The sequence below is a fragment of the Gavialis gangeticus genome, unplaced genomic scaffold, assembly GCF_001723915.1.
Source record: "Gavialis gangeticus isolate Ggan-Ray unplaced genomic scaffold, GavGan_comp1, whole genome shotgun sequence".
Classification (NCBI taxonomy): domain Eukaryota; kingdom Metazoa; phylum Chordata; order Crocodylia; family Gavialidae; genus Gavialis; species Gavialis gangeticus.
The window spans coordinates 101,092,502-101,108,295 of record NW_017729033.1 but is presented as its reverse complement, the minus strand read 5'-3'; the positions used below and the strand labels follow the sequence as shown (position 1 = coordinate 101,108,295).

Below are 15,794 nucleotides of genomic sequence, written 5' to 3'. Positions count from 1 at the left end.
TCAACCAAGACCCTGAGCAGAGGCTCCTGCCGCGCAGGGCAGCCTAGCTCAGCTTAATACCAACCCCTGGGGGCCCCTCCCCTCTAAGCACCGCTCACCGGGAGGGCGGGCTTCGGAGGTTTCCGGAGAAGCTTCGGCTCCTCTGTGGAATCCCTTTGCTGGGGGCTGGGCCTGTCCGGCAGCGGGCGTGTCCGGGTGCAGGGGCGGGGCGTGGAGCGTAGCGGGCTGGCGTTCGGCTCCCGCTTCCCCGACCGGGCCGCCGCCGCCAGCCCCTGGCCAGTCCTCTCCCAAGGGGGGGGAAGCGCGCAGCGCCCCTTCGCAAGTCTCGCCGCCGCCTCCCTCCTGGGGCAGCTCGCAGCGACTTGGCCGAGGTGAGACATGAGCTGCAGCGGGGGTGGAAGGGATTCCCCCGTCCTGCCCCGTAGTTGTAGGGGCTGTGTTCGGGGGAGCCTGGGTTTTTCCCTCCGGGCCCGGCCCGGGCTGGAGGCAGGGGCTGGGCTGCCTCGCAGTTCCGCTCCTGCCTTGCAGGGTTAACAGCTGCTGGCCCTCGGCTCTGACTCACTTCGCAGCTATTGTTTCCCCCTCAGCCGCGGGCTCTGGTCTGCTAGGAGCTGAGCCCGGCGCCTCCTGTAATGTCTCTTCTGGCCGCAGCACGTCGCGGCCCCCCGCCCCGCCGTAAGGATGGAGACTTGGGCTCCTGCCACACCTTGCATACATTGCGCGATTCACTGGGGGCAGGGGTCGAATTACACTTTGACTCTTGGGGAGGGGGCGCTGCAAAACATTTTAAAGCGATTTATTGGAAGGGATAATCAGGAGACCCCCTCCAGGTTATGATTTTCAAATCTTACAGCGGGGCTCTTGTCTCTTATGGGGGGGCTCAGCTCCCCCATAATTCCCACCCTGACTGGGGGGTTGTGCAGTACATTTAGATGGGCCCCATGTGCCAAGCAATGAGTGCATAACTCACAGGTCATCCACGCAGTGAATGTAAACCAGCCCCAGGTGCAAAGGTACAGTCATGCAATTTGCTGGTGAACAGCGCAATGAATTTAGGCCAGCCCCCATATGCCAAGTCATGATCATGACATAAAAATGTCCAACCAGCTATAAAAACAACCAACCAGCTCTGAATGTAATGCTTGAAAATGTGTAACAACTCCCTAGCTGGTTTCTAGGCAGCTTTCATTTGGATGCATGGCAGGGCCCTCACACAAGTCCCATGTTTATGAAAGTGTTGCACTTGGAGTATCCCATTCTGCTTATTTGAACACTGATAGACTTGCTGCTGCTGCATTTGCTGTGCTGATGGTAGTTTATAAGGTAGACATAGTAGACCTTAAAGATTAAAGTGATCAATAGTAATTTCACCAGAGGCTACTGTTTCAGCCCAGAAGTCTCCCAATGCCTGACAAAGGATGTTTGTGCCCAAAAGCTTGCAAATAACTTTTTTTCCATTTATTTAGTAGATCTAATAAAGGATATCACATCTACCCAAATAACCTGGCCTGCAAGCTGCAAACTAAACTGCTACTTTTCTTCCTAGAGTCCTGCAAAGTCAGATAAGTTAAAGGGGCCACTCACATGCGGGGAAAACTTTGCAGGATTGGGGTTTGTAGAGTTAAGAGTGTGTTGATGTTTCAGTGGTTAACAATACTGTCTTGCATTTAAAGGTATACATTTATTTTAAAAATAACCAAAAGTAGGTCTCAGACTGAAAATATTGTACTTATAAAATGTCCAATTTCTGGTCTCAGCAAGCACTTTTACACTTCACTTTGTAGTAAAAAGTCAGAAGTGGGAGTCTTGCAGTAACACAAACTTGACAGTTGGGAATATGCAGTGTACATAAATAAAATTTGAATTTGACAGTTGGCCGTATGACACCCCTTTTTCCAGAAAAGAATACGGTTATTTTTCAGTTCAAGAAAAGCAGAAGCTATGCTCATTTTCTTCATGTAATACAATTTAAGGTTCTTAGATGTCACACAAATCCACAACTTTCTGGCATGCTGACTGCAAAGCCTGTCTTCTGTGCTCATATCTTGATGGTACTGTGAGGGGAGGTTGGAGATGTATGTAAAATATATATTTTTTTCTTAGTTGGAGTACAAGTTCTCACTAAAAGAATTGGCATTTTTTATTCTTTCATAATAGGAAGAGAACTTTTGTTCCACAGCCTTTGTTCCTTATCTTTCGTAGGTGGCGAAGGCCAGTGGCAAGTAGTAAATTACTTGCTTGTGGAGATGGTCCGAGTGCCTCTTGAAAAGAGACAACCTTCTTTCTTCTTGAAGGAGGCATTAGTGCAGCTTTTGTTCAAAGTCATTACTTGATTCTGCCAATTTAGCTAATGTTAATCTATGTCCCAATTTAGCTAATGTTAATCTATGTCCCATCTTCTTTTCTTGGGTCTGATGGTGGAGAGTACTGTGGTAAGAATTCTTGCAGTATCTCAGTGCTGATGGGTGAAGGGTGTTTTGTGCACAAAAGCTTGCAAAGAAGAGTTTTTCCAACTATTTTGATTGGTCTAATAAAAGTTATCAGATTTATCCAAAGAATCTAGTCTGCCTATGTCCTTAGACCAACACAGCTACTACAAACACTCCTGCAGTATCCTTTGACTTTCTTTACTGGTGTCAATTTGGCTATAGACTTGGCTTTGGTATGGGGGCTGTACTGGCTGGCAGTCTCTTCCTGTGAGCAGTAAAGATCAAGTGTGCATGTTCTGGTACTGTTAATCAACTGCCTTCTATAGCATTGATCACAAGGTATTGCTTATTCACCTGTGGGCAGTTTATCTTCCCAAGGAGCTTCCAAATGTTGTTCTGTCACCCTTTCTGTTCAATGTGTGTGTTAGGCCATTAGTAGATTTGCTAAAGTGGCTTGAAGAGTGGCCTATACAAATGCTGCTTGGTATGCTTTCATCTGACTGCAGTGATGCAGTTAAGCACCTTGGTGTCAAACTGAGATTGTGACAAAAGATTTTTTGCAAACTGGCTGAAGCTTGACTCAGGTAAGATGGAGATAATGCTGGCAGATTCGGGAAGTAATAGCAAGTGCTTGAGGGAGCAGATTCACTATTAGTTACTATGTTTTTTTGCTGAAGAGTTGAGTTAGGCCCCCAGCTGCTACTTGATAATCACTGTAGTAGTGAACTAGTTTATTTTTATCAACTGCAGCTGGTCAGAAGGCCCTTTTTCTGGAGGGAACATTACTATTATGTAATCTTGAAGCACCTAAATCAGTGGCAAAATTTTTGGCAGTGTGCTACTTGTAGACTGAAGCAAAGTGCAGCACCTTGCTTGTTGAGTGAGGTGCTTTGTTGGGAACATCTGTGCTCCAGGATCTGCAGTGGTCTTCAGGTCGATTTAAGTTGTTGTTTATATATTAAAAAGCCCTACGTGGGCTGAGACTTGCTGCTTCCTGAGTTCCATACTGACCACACTGTAGTCAGAAGGCTCTTTTGCATTGGATCCCTTTTGTTACAGAGGAGAGGGTATTACTGGCCTGGTGTTTTCTGGGAGAGCACCTAGACTTTGGCGATTTGTTTCCCACACTTGTCTGAAACGGCTTGATTTTTAGCAACCTTCCAGGCACGTTTTAAGAGCACTTGCTAAGGTTCTTGGAAGGGGAGGATGGTGGTCTTCGTACAATGAAGTAAGGGTTAAGAGTAGTGTTTTGATATGTTGCTGACCAGGTTACCCTTTGGCTGATTGTTTTAATATTACTGGTATGCTGTTGTAGTATCAATGGTGTGCTGGGTTTCCAGGAACCTTGTATTCTTACCTTTTCCAATTCTTACTTATATTGACATAACAAGTTCTGTGCCATACAACACACAACATAAATACAGGAAACCCCCGCTTAGTGCTCTTAAATGGTTCCAGAAAAACTGAGCGCTAAGCGAAACTGCGCTAAGTGAAATCCATTTGCCTGTAGGAATGAATGTAAATATAGGTAATTGGTTACCACCGCTTCTTGCCACCACCATCTCTCCCCATTAGCCTGCTGGCCACTCCAGTCCCACATGCCAGCCCAGGCCTGCATTCCTGCTGCCTCACTCTGGGCCCCTCCTGGCCCTTGTCCCAGGCACCAACGCAGGCCCTACGCAACTGGCACTCCTGTTGTCCTGCTCTAGCCATGGGCCCCTGCCAGCCCTGGCCCCGGGCCTCACATTCCTGCAGCCCTACCTGGGTGCAGGCCCCCATTGGCCCTGGGCACAGGCCCTGCACTCCTCACCATCTCCGCTGCTTCGACTGGTGAACTCAGGTGGTGGAGCATCCCACAGGAGCGGGGTGGATGTTTGCAGCTGGCCGGGAGTAGGGGGGTTTGCAGCGTCCCTGCTACGTGCCAGCCATCTGTAAACCCCCCACCGCCCCGGCCATGGGGCGCTCCACTGCCTCACCAGTCTGTATTCACTAGCCATGCCTGGCTTCTCCCTACCCCACCATGCTCACGCCTACCCCCCACTCGCTGCCACTCACTGCACTTGCTGCTGCTGCCACTGCTGCTTCTCCCCGCCTTCCTGCTAAAACTCGGTGATTCCACTGAGCACTACAGCGAAAATGGCTGAGCGCTCAGTGAAACCAGGTATCAATTTTAAATGAGCGCTATAGCAAAATAGCGCTAATCGAAACCGCATTAAGTGGGGGCTGCCTGTATGGGTCCCTCACATAAGACTGTGACAGTGCTAGAGAGACCTATGGATCCTGATGCTGGATGCAACACTGAAGCCTGTTTCATTGTTGTCACAAGCCCTGATGTTTTCTAAGAACACCATCTGCTCCGCCTTCTTTAAATACAGTGCCCTTAGGTAAAGGAGCATAACTGCCCAGTTATGCCTGATTAAAAATCTACTCTAAAGTTTTGGCGTCAGTGGCTGTGGGTGTCAATGAGTTGCATCAAATAAATTGTGTAGAAGTCAGGGTGGGGTATCAGTTTTAAAGTCTAGACTCTAAGGTACTGTCCCTGCCTTCTACCTGACTTCAGACTAGCACAGGGGTGGGGAAAAATGCGGCCTGGGGGCTGAATGTGGCCTGCTAGGCCATTCTATCCGGCCTGTGGGGCCCCTAAAAAATTTAGAAAATTAACATTTATCTGCCCTGAGCTGCCTGTCATGTGGCCCTCAATGGCTTGCCGAAACTCAGTAAGCAGCCCTCTTCCCAAAACAATTGCCTGCCCCTGCTCTAGCTGCTGCTCCTGTCCCATGTGCTGCCACCACCTAAGATGTAGTCTTCTCTCTGTAAGATGCACATCTTCCATTTGACAGTGGAGGATGCTCATGCTTTCTGGTGTATGCAGATTGTAAACTCTGCATTAGTTGGGTGCTTCACATCCAAAGATGCATTGTGCAAGGATCTTGGTTGTTATAATTCCTGATTTAACCATGATTGCAGTAGCTCCCAGGAGCACTAGTCATTGAAAAACTGAGGAGGGAGAGGGAAGATGGGATCCAGCTGGGAATACTACTTCCTGTAGCTACCATCACAGATAGGAGCACTGGGATCAGTCATTACCACCCCTCTGCTACCTCTTGTGGGATTGGAGGAGAGAGAAATTCTAAACCCAGGGGCAAAAGGAATTGAATCTGGTAGGAACAATTTAGGAAGTAGCATCCATTGACTGCAACCAGAAACAGTGGGCAGGACCAGCATTGATAGTGGAGTCCAGGTTGGCTGCGCTCAGTGGCTGTATGTTCTGATCCTAAACCCTTCTCTAAAGCCTTGATGAATCAGCCTTTTCTCCCATCTTTCTTCTATGTCTGTCACCCTTCCCTTGTCTTCATCTCTACTTCCTAAAGCCTGACCCTGTAAAACAGTTTGTAGTAACTTTTACAGACCTGTTGCTGTGTTATCCCCTGCTATTCTGTTCCCTGATTTCCATCTCTATCCTGTCTATTTAGACTGCAAGCTCCTCTTCAGAAAACTGTGGTTTCTGAAAAAGCTTTCAGTTGTGTTAGGACTTCCTTGCATCCTTAAATATTTACTTTAGTCACATTATGATATCAGCTTAAACAAGTGTTCAGAACTTTCCTGCCTGTGCACCAACAGTACTGACTTAAACTTCCTTCCCAACAATTCTGCCACCAGAGATTTATTTTTAGTTTCTTTTTGAGATACTTTTGTGCCGGGCACTTTTGAGATGACTCATCAACACTTAAAAACTGGATTTAGTGAGTTAATGATACCCCATAAAATCTACATAGGTGCTTCTATTTCTTCCACTGCTATAGTTACCCCACAACACTTCAAGAAATCACCAGAATGGTAATTTGTAAGAATCTTGTGTGTGTATATATACAACTAGTTAGACAATTCTCTATAACTGTTAAAAGTTTGCACTGCTGTGTAAAACAGCTTGAAAAGTGACTTCTTATGCTATGGCAAAATCAAAACCAAGTACGCTGGAAAGTTGTGTGGGAAAATAAGTTTTCAAATCTGCTTCATTGCAGGGCATTTTTCTGTCCCAGCTAAATCCCCAGTTGGCTCTGCAGGGCTAGATGTTGTGATGGCCTTAAAAAATAGCTGCAGCTGCCTGGAGTATGATCTATGTTTGAACTCCTGTTGTGGGTTCTACTGGTAGGGAAATTTTTGGCAGAGTGGCTTAGTGCATGCCACACTGCAGCTGTGTTCAGCGCTAGCTCTCTGTTTCCCCATATAAGCTTGGGGACATAGCTCTTTAACTGTGTTAGAAACATGTGTTATAGAACACAGGCTTTTAATTGCTTTCAAACCCTGTGTGTGCTAGAATTTAAAAGCAAGCAGTCAACATTTAAATCTCTTCTAAGCAGCAATTTATAATCTTTCCCCTTCTGCCACACCATAAAAGTCTCCCTAGCAATTGGAACATTATAGACCATGCTGTTTACTTTTCTCTTTGCACTTTTAAAAGCCCCATTTTTAGAGCATTCTCTTGCAACTGCTGGTTTTTGTATACCAATTATTGGCAATAGTATTGGGTGGGAACTTAACTGTTCGCAGGGATAGAAATATAAACATCTGTAAGTATTTGGTTATATTTTTCCCAACTAAAGTTGATTGTGTTTTTCAAAAAACCAAACTCTTGAAGCATTGAAGAGAATATGGTTTATAGAAAACATTGCAGTAAACCACTTAAATGAGAGTTTACTTCCTGACTTTGATTCTGACTGAAACTCCTGACATCTCAGAATTTCTGAAATGCAGAGGGAAGAGGAAGAAACCTATGTCATTCAAAGTTAATGAAGAAAGATATTATTAAAGAAAAAAAGTCTTTTTGAGTGTTTGTGGTCACTTTTAAAAAAGAATAAAGGTTTTCAGCTAGAATCTCCTACAGATTTCTCTCTGCATCATAGTATGTTTCTACTTAGAAATATGTCTTGCCAAATATAAAACAAAAAGAGAGAAACGTGATTACAACTACAGGCAACCCCTGCTTAGCACTCTTAATTGGGTCCTGAAAAACCAAGTGTTAAGTGAAACTGAAAGTATTTGATGACCCAAGATGGCAACCACAATTGTTTTAATGACCTAAGATGGTAACCACAAGTGTTTATAACGAAACTCACTGAGCGCTAAGTGAAATCAGGTATCAATTTAAAATGAGCATTATAGCAAAATAGTGCTAAGCGGAACAGCATTAAGTGGGGGTTGCCTGTAGTGGTAAGTTGTGGAAATATAAAATGTTAATCATTGTTAAATGAATGCTGGATTAATTTAGGATTTATTGAAGTCAGCCATGGTTTCATGATATGAAGACTAACACCATGTATATCGGTAGAGTATGTATAGCAAAGATAGCAGCTGTGCAAGCTTCTTGGTTAGTGTAATGAATATGGTGCAATATATATGTGGGCTTGGTAAAATTAGATTTTTATCAATAAACTTTGATATCGCCTTGCACTCACAGACCAACAGAAAATATTTCCATCATTAATAATTGAAATTTATAGAATGAGGACGTAAGAAAAATGATGGCTGACTGAGTGTGTGATGACAGGGGGAGCAGAAGTGTGCTGACTAGTTTGGACTATTGATGTCCTCAGGTCGCGGATGTGCCGCTGGATCTGGGGGTCGCCGGCAGTTGGCAGCTGAGTTCACTACGTCCTCTGGACCCCTTGTGGGAGCCCAGAGACAGTCCAATGTTGTACCCCTAGCGGGGCAGGTCCAGCCTGGCCGTCATCGCTGCTGCGTGGTGCTGTTCTGGTGGTGGCGACCAGCGCCGTGATGACATCAACTAAAATTGCACGGATGGGTCGTCGAAATGGCATCCGGCGCTCGATGTTCTTCGTGCAGTTTATATAAAAGGCTAAAAGCTTTAAAAAGTTAAAAGCCTAAAACCGTAAGTGGGGAGCCGCCACTGGGTAGGGCGACCAGCGCCTTAAAAACACCAATAAGTTATGGGGGACAACAAAAGAGAAAACAGGGTGTGTTCGTGCAGGTCATAGGTTCAAAACTAGTGCTCCCCCAGGGGACACTGAGCAGAGCACCCCAGACAGCGCCCACCGGCTCGCAGACTGAGGGAGCCCAGTGCCCACTGCCCAGTGGTACTCCGCCCAAGATGCGCGCAAAGGCACCAAGGAAAAACGCCCGGAGGTTGCTGGGAGCCTTCCCGGCCAGAGCCTCCTTCCTGGATAGCCAGTTGACAAGCTTGGAGGAGGAGGAGGTTGACTAGTTTGGACTGCAGCTCCCAGAGAACCCAGGGGACTGGGAACAAAGGAAGAGGAAGTGACAAAGCGGATGAGGGAACTGCGGGCAAGTGGAGTTGGGACTGATAGCAGCTCTGCCACTCAGCTGGCAGCAGTCATACACCCTCCATACCCCTAATTGTGCACAATCCTGAAAATTTAAATGGATAAAAATTTAAATAAATGCTTAAAAATAAAAAATGATGTTATCCATCAAAATTATTTAAAAAAAAATTCTGCCAAGCCATACTTATGGCATATATTGTTGGCAAGGATTTTTTGAGCAATATCTTTTATTGGACCAACTGCATGCGTGAGATAAAGTTAGACAAGCTTTTGAAGGCAGGTTGAAAAATGTGTTTTGTTTGCATCTGAAAGTTTTTCGAATTCACCCCAACCATGTAGTTGGTCCAAAAAAAGTTACTACTCACAAAACCCCTCATAATTTCTGGACCATCAAGGCTACAGCATCACTCTAACACTGCTGTACCATAGTATTGAAGATCCATGCCCTGCTTGTGGAGAAAACTTTTCTGAACCCTTTTTTGAGCCTGTACAACTAGTTTTCAGATTGCCACACCAATTGGGTAGCAGCTTGCATAGCTTCTCCTGTTATCTCCTTAGAACTTTTCCTGACTTGTTTTTACATAAGAATTTAATTTACAGTCCTTTTAATTGTTAAACTAGACTGTCTTTTCTACTTCTGAATTCTTTCTGTGCACAACTATTTAACCGGTAAATATCTTAGGCCTCAACTCTGACTGGGGTGCATACTGATAAGTCCTATTCATTCTGAGTTCTTTTGTCAGCACCCTGTGATCTCCAGCTCAGCTGATTGTCCAGTTTCTTTTTTTCAGTTGAAACTGTGATGGTTATCTGAAGGGAACATTATCCACTACACGCTCATTTAAGTTCACTGAACATCTCTGTGATGATAATTGATCTGTTCTGGAATTAAACAGATGACCTAGAGGTCAGACCCTTATCTAACTAGTAAACCATCTATTTCTTTTAATTTCATCTGAGTGAGCTGAGCCTCCACTGCTTCACCCAACGCTGCTGCCGCATGTCTTCAAGCCATAAATTTGTTTTATGCCTCAGTAGGGTAGGATACTAAAAATAAAGATTCAGGACTGTTTTTCCTCTTGGAACTTATTTTCAAAACTTAATCATTCTCTTTCTCTTCCTGGTACTTCTGTTCAGCTTTGTGAATTGTACTTGTATTAATTCATTCTGTGTCTTTGCTTTTGTTTTGCTCTTACTCAAAAGCAGCTTCTTGAGAGCACATCTCAGCTTTTTACTGAATCAGTTTAAAGACTCTTGCAAAACGTCTTCCAACAGAATTACTAGTAATTATGAAGGTTTTGCATGGGTTTACTCTTGAAAAATGAGACAATGAGGAAAGTGTGGTAGGTTTGGGGAATGCAAGTAGTTATGCAGTATTCACTATTGGAGGAAAATATATTCCAGGTTAAAACTATTTGCATAGACTTGGGCATAAGAGAAAGGGGAGACTTTCTGGCATATCCAGATTCAAGGTTTTTTCATGATCCTTTTTGCATTGTTCTTTTATATAGCCACCCATTTAAATTGCATGTGGGAGGAAGATGCTTGTGTCTTTCTCATTGTGTCCATCTCATGGTAACAGTGATGGGATATTGTATCCTTTTCTTTTTATGTATTTCCTGTATTTTACTTTTCTTTATTGTTGTTGTTTTTCTCTCTCCCCAGGTGTTTCTATTCATAAGAAGGCTATCTGATATTCTGAGGGGAATGTTCCACATTGCCACTTTGTTCCTGCTCCCTATCTATGATGGTGAAGTTGAGCTGAGTGTCCTGGGAGCAGAAAAGAGAAGCTTGGACTGGCAGGCTACTGTTCCTGCTGATAGTTCTGAACAAGAGAAAGTACACTCCAGTTAGGCACCCCAGCTGGACAAGAGAAGGGAAAGTACGTAATTTTCAAAGAGCTGTCCATTCCTTTACTGTGTGTAGTAGCGATGGCATAGGAGTATTTAAGATCATGTAGCTTCTCTCCTTTGTTTCGCCATTCATATGCTATTCCAGGGTGCCTTGAGATCCTTTCAAAGGTGCTTCAGGGTGCCACTCAAATATTAGTACTGTTAAGTGTGCAAACATCACTCATCAGATAAACTCAAAGATTTCAAGTAGGAATCTATAGTGTTTAAAATGTTCTGACTTGTTGTGGTCTTTCTGAGTTCTTTGCAATGGAAGAATTGCTCTATTCATAGGATCATGGATAATTAAGTTTGGAAGGGACTTCAGGAGGTCTAGTCCAACCCCTTGCTCCAAGCAGGACCATTTCAACTGTCATCCCAATCAAGGCTTTGTCTACCCAGGTCTTAAGGATGGAGATTAGGGCTGTGTGAAATTTTGGCAGCTGTTTTATTTCAGAGGTGTTCTGGGCTGTTGTGGTGCCCGAAACACCGAACCTGAATTGAAACAAGGCTCTGAAATGTGTCGGAGAATTTTGGAGTTTTGCAGCCAGACTTGCAGGGAAACAAAAACTAAGAAGAAGGAGGTAAGGATTGCTCTGATACTGACATCTAGCTCCTGTTTTGATTCCCCAGCTCCCTGATCACTTCCCCAGCTCTTCCTGGGGGGTGCGAGTCCCCCAATCTGTGCGCAGGGTTTCAGCAGCGTGGGGCAGCAGTAGCTGCTTGGTACAGCCTGTGCTGAGCACCAAGAAGACTGTGGTGCTGTTGCTGGCCCCAGCCTGCAGCGGCAGCCTGCTGAAACCCCGCATGCACATCAGGGGGCTTGTGCCCCCTGGGAAGAGCTGGGGGAATGATCAGAGAGTTGGGGAATTGAACCAGAGGCTGGGGTATCCCTGCCACGTGACCTGGCTCTACAGGGAGCAGAAATTCTGTGGTCTCCTCCCCACTGCTGTCCGCCCCATGCAGCCCCAGATCTCTGCTCCCTGTGGAGCCATGTCGCACAGCAGGGACTAGCACTGTCCTGCCATGTGACCTGGCTCTGCAGGGAGCAGAGATCCACGCTGGGGTCTCCTTGCCACTGTTGTCTGCCCCGCATAGCCCCACGTTGCTGGGGCATTGGCAGCGAGGAGACCACAGCATGGATCTCTTCTCTCTGTGGAGTTGAGTCATACGGCAGGGATCAGCAGGCTTGCTCACCACTTCGCTCTGCTTCCCTGCCCTGCGACCCGGCGTGACATGGATCAGGAATCTGTATGGGGGTCTCGTTGCCTGAATGGAGGGCTGCGGCCCTCCCCCTCTCCTGAACGAGCCACCCATGGTCCCGTCCTGCTTCCTGCTGGCGCCCCTGGCCCCAAGCCCCGCCTGGCTAGGTAGGGCTGTGCAAAGCTTCCCTTACAGACCGTTCGAAACAGATTCAGCAGAGCCGAATCTCCGAAACAGATTTGGCTGAAACAAAACAGGTCAGTGATTTGAAACACTGAAACAAATCACTGTCCTCTGAAATGGCCGAATCTGAAACCAAATCAAAACAGTAATTTCGCACAGCCGTAATGGAGATCCCACAACCTTTCTGGGTGACCTGTTGCAGTGTTTTACTACCTTCCTAGTGAGAAACCTTTTCCTAATATCTAACCTAAACTTCTCTTGTTGCAACTTGAGACCATTGCTCCGTATTCTGTCATTTGCCACCACTGAGAACTTTGTTCTGCATTCAAAAAAATGAGTGAAAACTGGGAGATGGCATTTTCCACGGAGTGTCTCAAGATTATTGAGGGATGCCTCAAGTCCAGAAAAGTTGAGAATCACTCGTGGTGTTCCCCTGGGTTTCATTTCAGTTGAAAAATTGATTTGAATATTTCAGGCACGTAGGTGTAGAACTCTAACATTGAATACTTTGGACCTTGAAATACAGAAGATCTTAGCATAAATATTGACATCAGATACTGGCCGATTACATGCTGGCTCTAGGAAGATTTGTCTGCCCCTGCGGCTTAACGTCCCACACAGTCAATTACCCAGTGTTTTCTTGCTCCTGGCACCTATGTCTATTGCTTACTGCGGCGACAGTTTCCTTTAAAACCAAAAAAGCAACGCAGTGGGACTACTTACAAGACTAAGCCCTGTGTTGATGAGCCTATTTCAGAACCAGGCTCCTGCATCTTAAGTTTCTTGAGGCAGTGGCCACAGACATCACTGGGCAAACTGCCAGAATATAATAAATGATAATAATCTTCTCCAGGCAAGCCATCTAGGCTGTAGGGTTGATGAGCCTACTAGCATTGTTGGCACGTGGTCATTGCTGGTGATGGCACAAAACTAATCAGAAGGTTTTTTAGACTGCTGTGTAGGTTTGGTGTGGGGATGGAAAGTGCTGTCTTTGTGGAGTTATGTGATATAATGAAAACAATGATGCGTGTGTGAGAGAGACAGAATGAGCCCATGGGGTGAAAAGAAGACTTTAGACAATGGGTCAGCAACCTATGGGTCTGTAGAGGCACTGGATTTGGCCTGCAGACCTGGGAGATTTTTGACAGTGCTGCACTGCAGATGGCTTGGACAGTGGTGGGGGCTTCACCTGTGCCAGGTGGTAGGAGGCTTACCCATGTCATGACTGGGTTGCAAGTAGAAGTGTCAATGGCAGCAGCTGGGTCCTAGTACTGGCCTATCTTGGACCTGAGCCTGCTGCCACAAAAATGTTGCCCAGCGCTACTTTAGAATACTAAATGCAAAGGGATCTTGTCAACCTAAACTTAATGGCAGATATGTACACAAAGATAGGTGTTCATTCCCTTTATAACTTCCACTTCATGTTAACAAGACTCATTAGAAGCATGATTCTAGGTTAATTGTGCTTCCTTGGAAAATTGGAGGGAGACTGCAATTTGGTCTTTGCTGCTTCCCTTGCATGATTAAAAAATTCATAGTTTCATAGTGCTTAGGGTCAGAAGGGACCTAGACAGATCATCAAATCAGGCCTCCTGCACCAGGCAGGAACGGGTGCCAAAGTCATATCACCCCAGCCAGATATCTGTCTAGCCTCCTCTTGAAGACTCCCAAGGTAGGAGAGGGCACCGCCTCACTTGGGGTCTCCTAGTAAAATGTTCTTTCCCTTGTCTTATGTCTTAAGCAAAATGTAGACTGTTCCTGCAGAAGTTGAATATTCATGTCCTACGTTTTATAAAGGAATATTTAGGATGCTTGGATATTAAATTTAAGGATTAATGTCCTCTTCTTTGCAGATGAGCTGATTGAGACTGAAGCTGCACAATGGCATCCACAGACACACAGCACACAGCAAGCAGCAGCAATGGGTAAGAATTAATTCGGTGTCACAGTGGGAACTGTTTGTTGATTTTTTGTTTATTTTTTTCTGCGGGAGGGGGCATTGGGTGGAGCAGGGGTTGGGGCATGGAGGTGGGTTAAACCTTTTAAGCTATTTTTTACCATAAATTCAGGTTTGACTTCTCTCATTTTGTGATGAGGTGAAAGTAAGTTACCTTTTTTCTAAATCTGTTTTTATCTAAGTACATGGGTAGCTTTCATCCATGTAAGTACAGTGTAAAATAAAGTATTTGCCACCTGGTTTCATGGAGTCTTTGCTATTGATGGAACAGCAATGACCACTAGTGCTGCAGGGCTGGTGAATAGGATAAGGCAGTCTTAAAGTATGTACAATACTTGGTCCTTCCTCCAGATTGGTGAGGCAGCTTGATAGAATACATGGAACATTAATTTCACATACAGATTTGTGATAGCAAATAGGGATTAGGATAGTGCAAACCACATGATTTCCCAGAATCCCAATGTTGTCAGGTGTCCTCCCTGAATTACACTTAAACTTCAGTGTGAGAGTCTAGGAAAATGTTGGGGCTCAAAAGTGAACCTTTGCACAGGCTGCCCCAGAGCTAAACTCTGCTGCTGATAGCAAGGTGTGGCCTGTTTTGTCCTTCCCCCACCCTCTCCCAATCTGCAGGAGATGAATCCTGCTATTAAAACACACTTTCTATTCATGTGGAAGGTTAATGTTGTAGCTGTGATGGTCCAGAAATTATGCAAGGGGCAAAAATTTCTTAGACTGATATCTTTTTTTTTTTTTTAATCGGACCAATTGTGTAGTTAGCATACAATTAAACAGGCTTTCGAATGCAAGACATTCTTCCTTAGGTCTGATCACAATGAGCCAGCTGCAGCATAATAAAGAAAAGCAGTGGGAGGGGATGAGAGGGGTAAATCTGATATATTTTATTAGAGCAACTAAAATAGCTGAAAAAATCTTTTTTGCAAGCGTTCGGGTACAAACACCCTTCTTCAGGCAGAGAGAGCATCTACAGTTGTTTTGTGCTCTTCCTGGATGGGAATGAAGCCAGGAGACAGTATGCAAGAATGCAGGTCAGTGAAAATGCAAATGTGTGGCAGTGAGGGTCAGAGAAGGTGAGAGACAGAGGAGGTGGTGATAAAAATTAAAGGCACCCCACAACCCTTCCCAGTGCAGCTGGTGCCCTACACTTCCGCCCTCCCCCCATAGCCTCAACAGCCCTCCTGATGCCCTTCGCAACAGCCCCCCAGACCCACAGACACTGACACCCACCCCAGCAGGTAAGTGTGTGTGGGGAAAGGTGTGGTGCAGGGTGGGGGGAAGGGAAGGTGCTGGGGTAGTAGCTTAAGAAATGGGTGAGTATGCTCCTGTGCCCACTTCCAGGAGCAGGGCCAGGGGGTGAGGGCAGGGGTGCCACTCTGTGGGCTGCATGCGTGCTGGCCAGTTGGCCTGACAGGAGGTTTGTACACGGAGGCTGCCATTGCAGCTCTGCCACTGTGCTCTGCGCTACCATCCCACAGCCACCTGAATGGCTTTATGGGCAAGTGGTGCAGGGCGCGGCAGCAGCAGTGTGGTGGCAATCATTGTGCGCAGGCCACATATGTGCTGCCCAGCTGGGGGCGAAACAGGGGGCTTGCATTCAGTGGCATGCCCCACAACCAGCTGCACGGCTCCACAGTGGCGTCTGCATGCAGGGTGGGGGGGTTTTGCAGGCAAGCAGTGCCACTGTGGAGTCATGCCCTTCATAGTTTCATAGTTTCTAGGGTCAGAAGGGACCTGAGCAGATCATCTAGTCCAAACCCCTGCCATGGCAGGAAGAGCACTGGGGTCAAATGACCCCAGTAAGGTGGTCATCCAA

At 45.8% G+C, this 15,794-nt stretch overlaps 1 protein-coding gene across 4 annotated transcripts in view; it reads left to right on the top strand.

Moving 5' to 3' along the window:
• The first annotated feature begins 347 nt into the window (after window positions 1-347).
• AFF1 (AF4/FMR2 family member 1) overlaps window positions 348-15,794 on the top strand; it is a 253,389-nt gene continuing 237,942 nt past the window's right edge. For 3 of the 4 annotated variants that reach the window (XM_019525994.1, XM_019526001.1, XM_019525999.1), the window contains exons 1-3: window positions 348-371; window positions 10,397-10,613; window positions 13,860-13,931. In XM_019525994.1, coding sequence (XP_019381539.1) covers window positions 13,888-13,931 — 44 coding nt within the window. In that variant the 5' untranslated portion in view covers window positions 348-371; window positions 10,397-10,613; window positions 13,860-13,887. Of the gene's footprint in view, window positions 372-10,396; window positions 10,618-13,859; window positions 13,932-15,794 lie in introns of all 4 variants that reach the window. The other variant, XM_019525995.1, reaches the window with a different exon arrangement.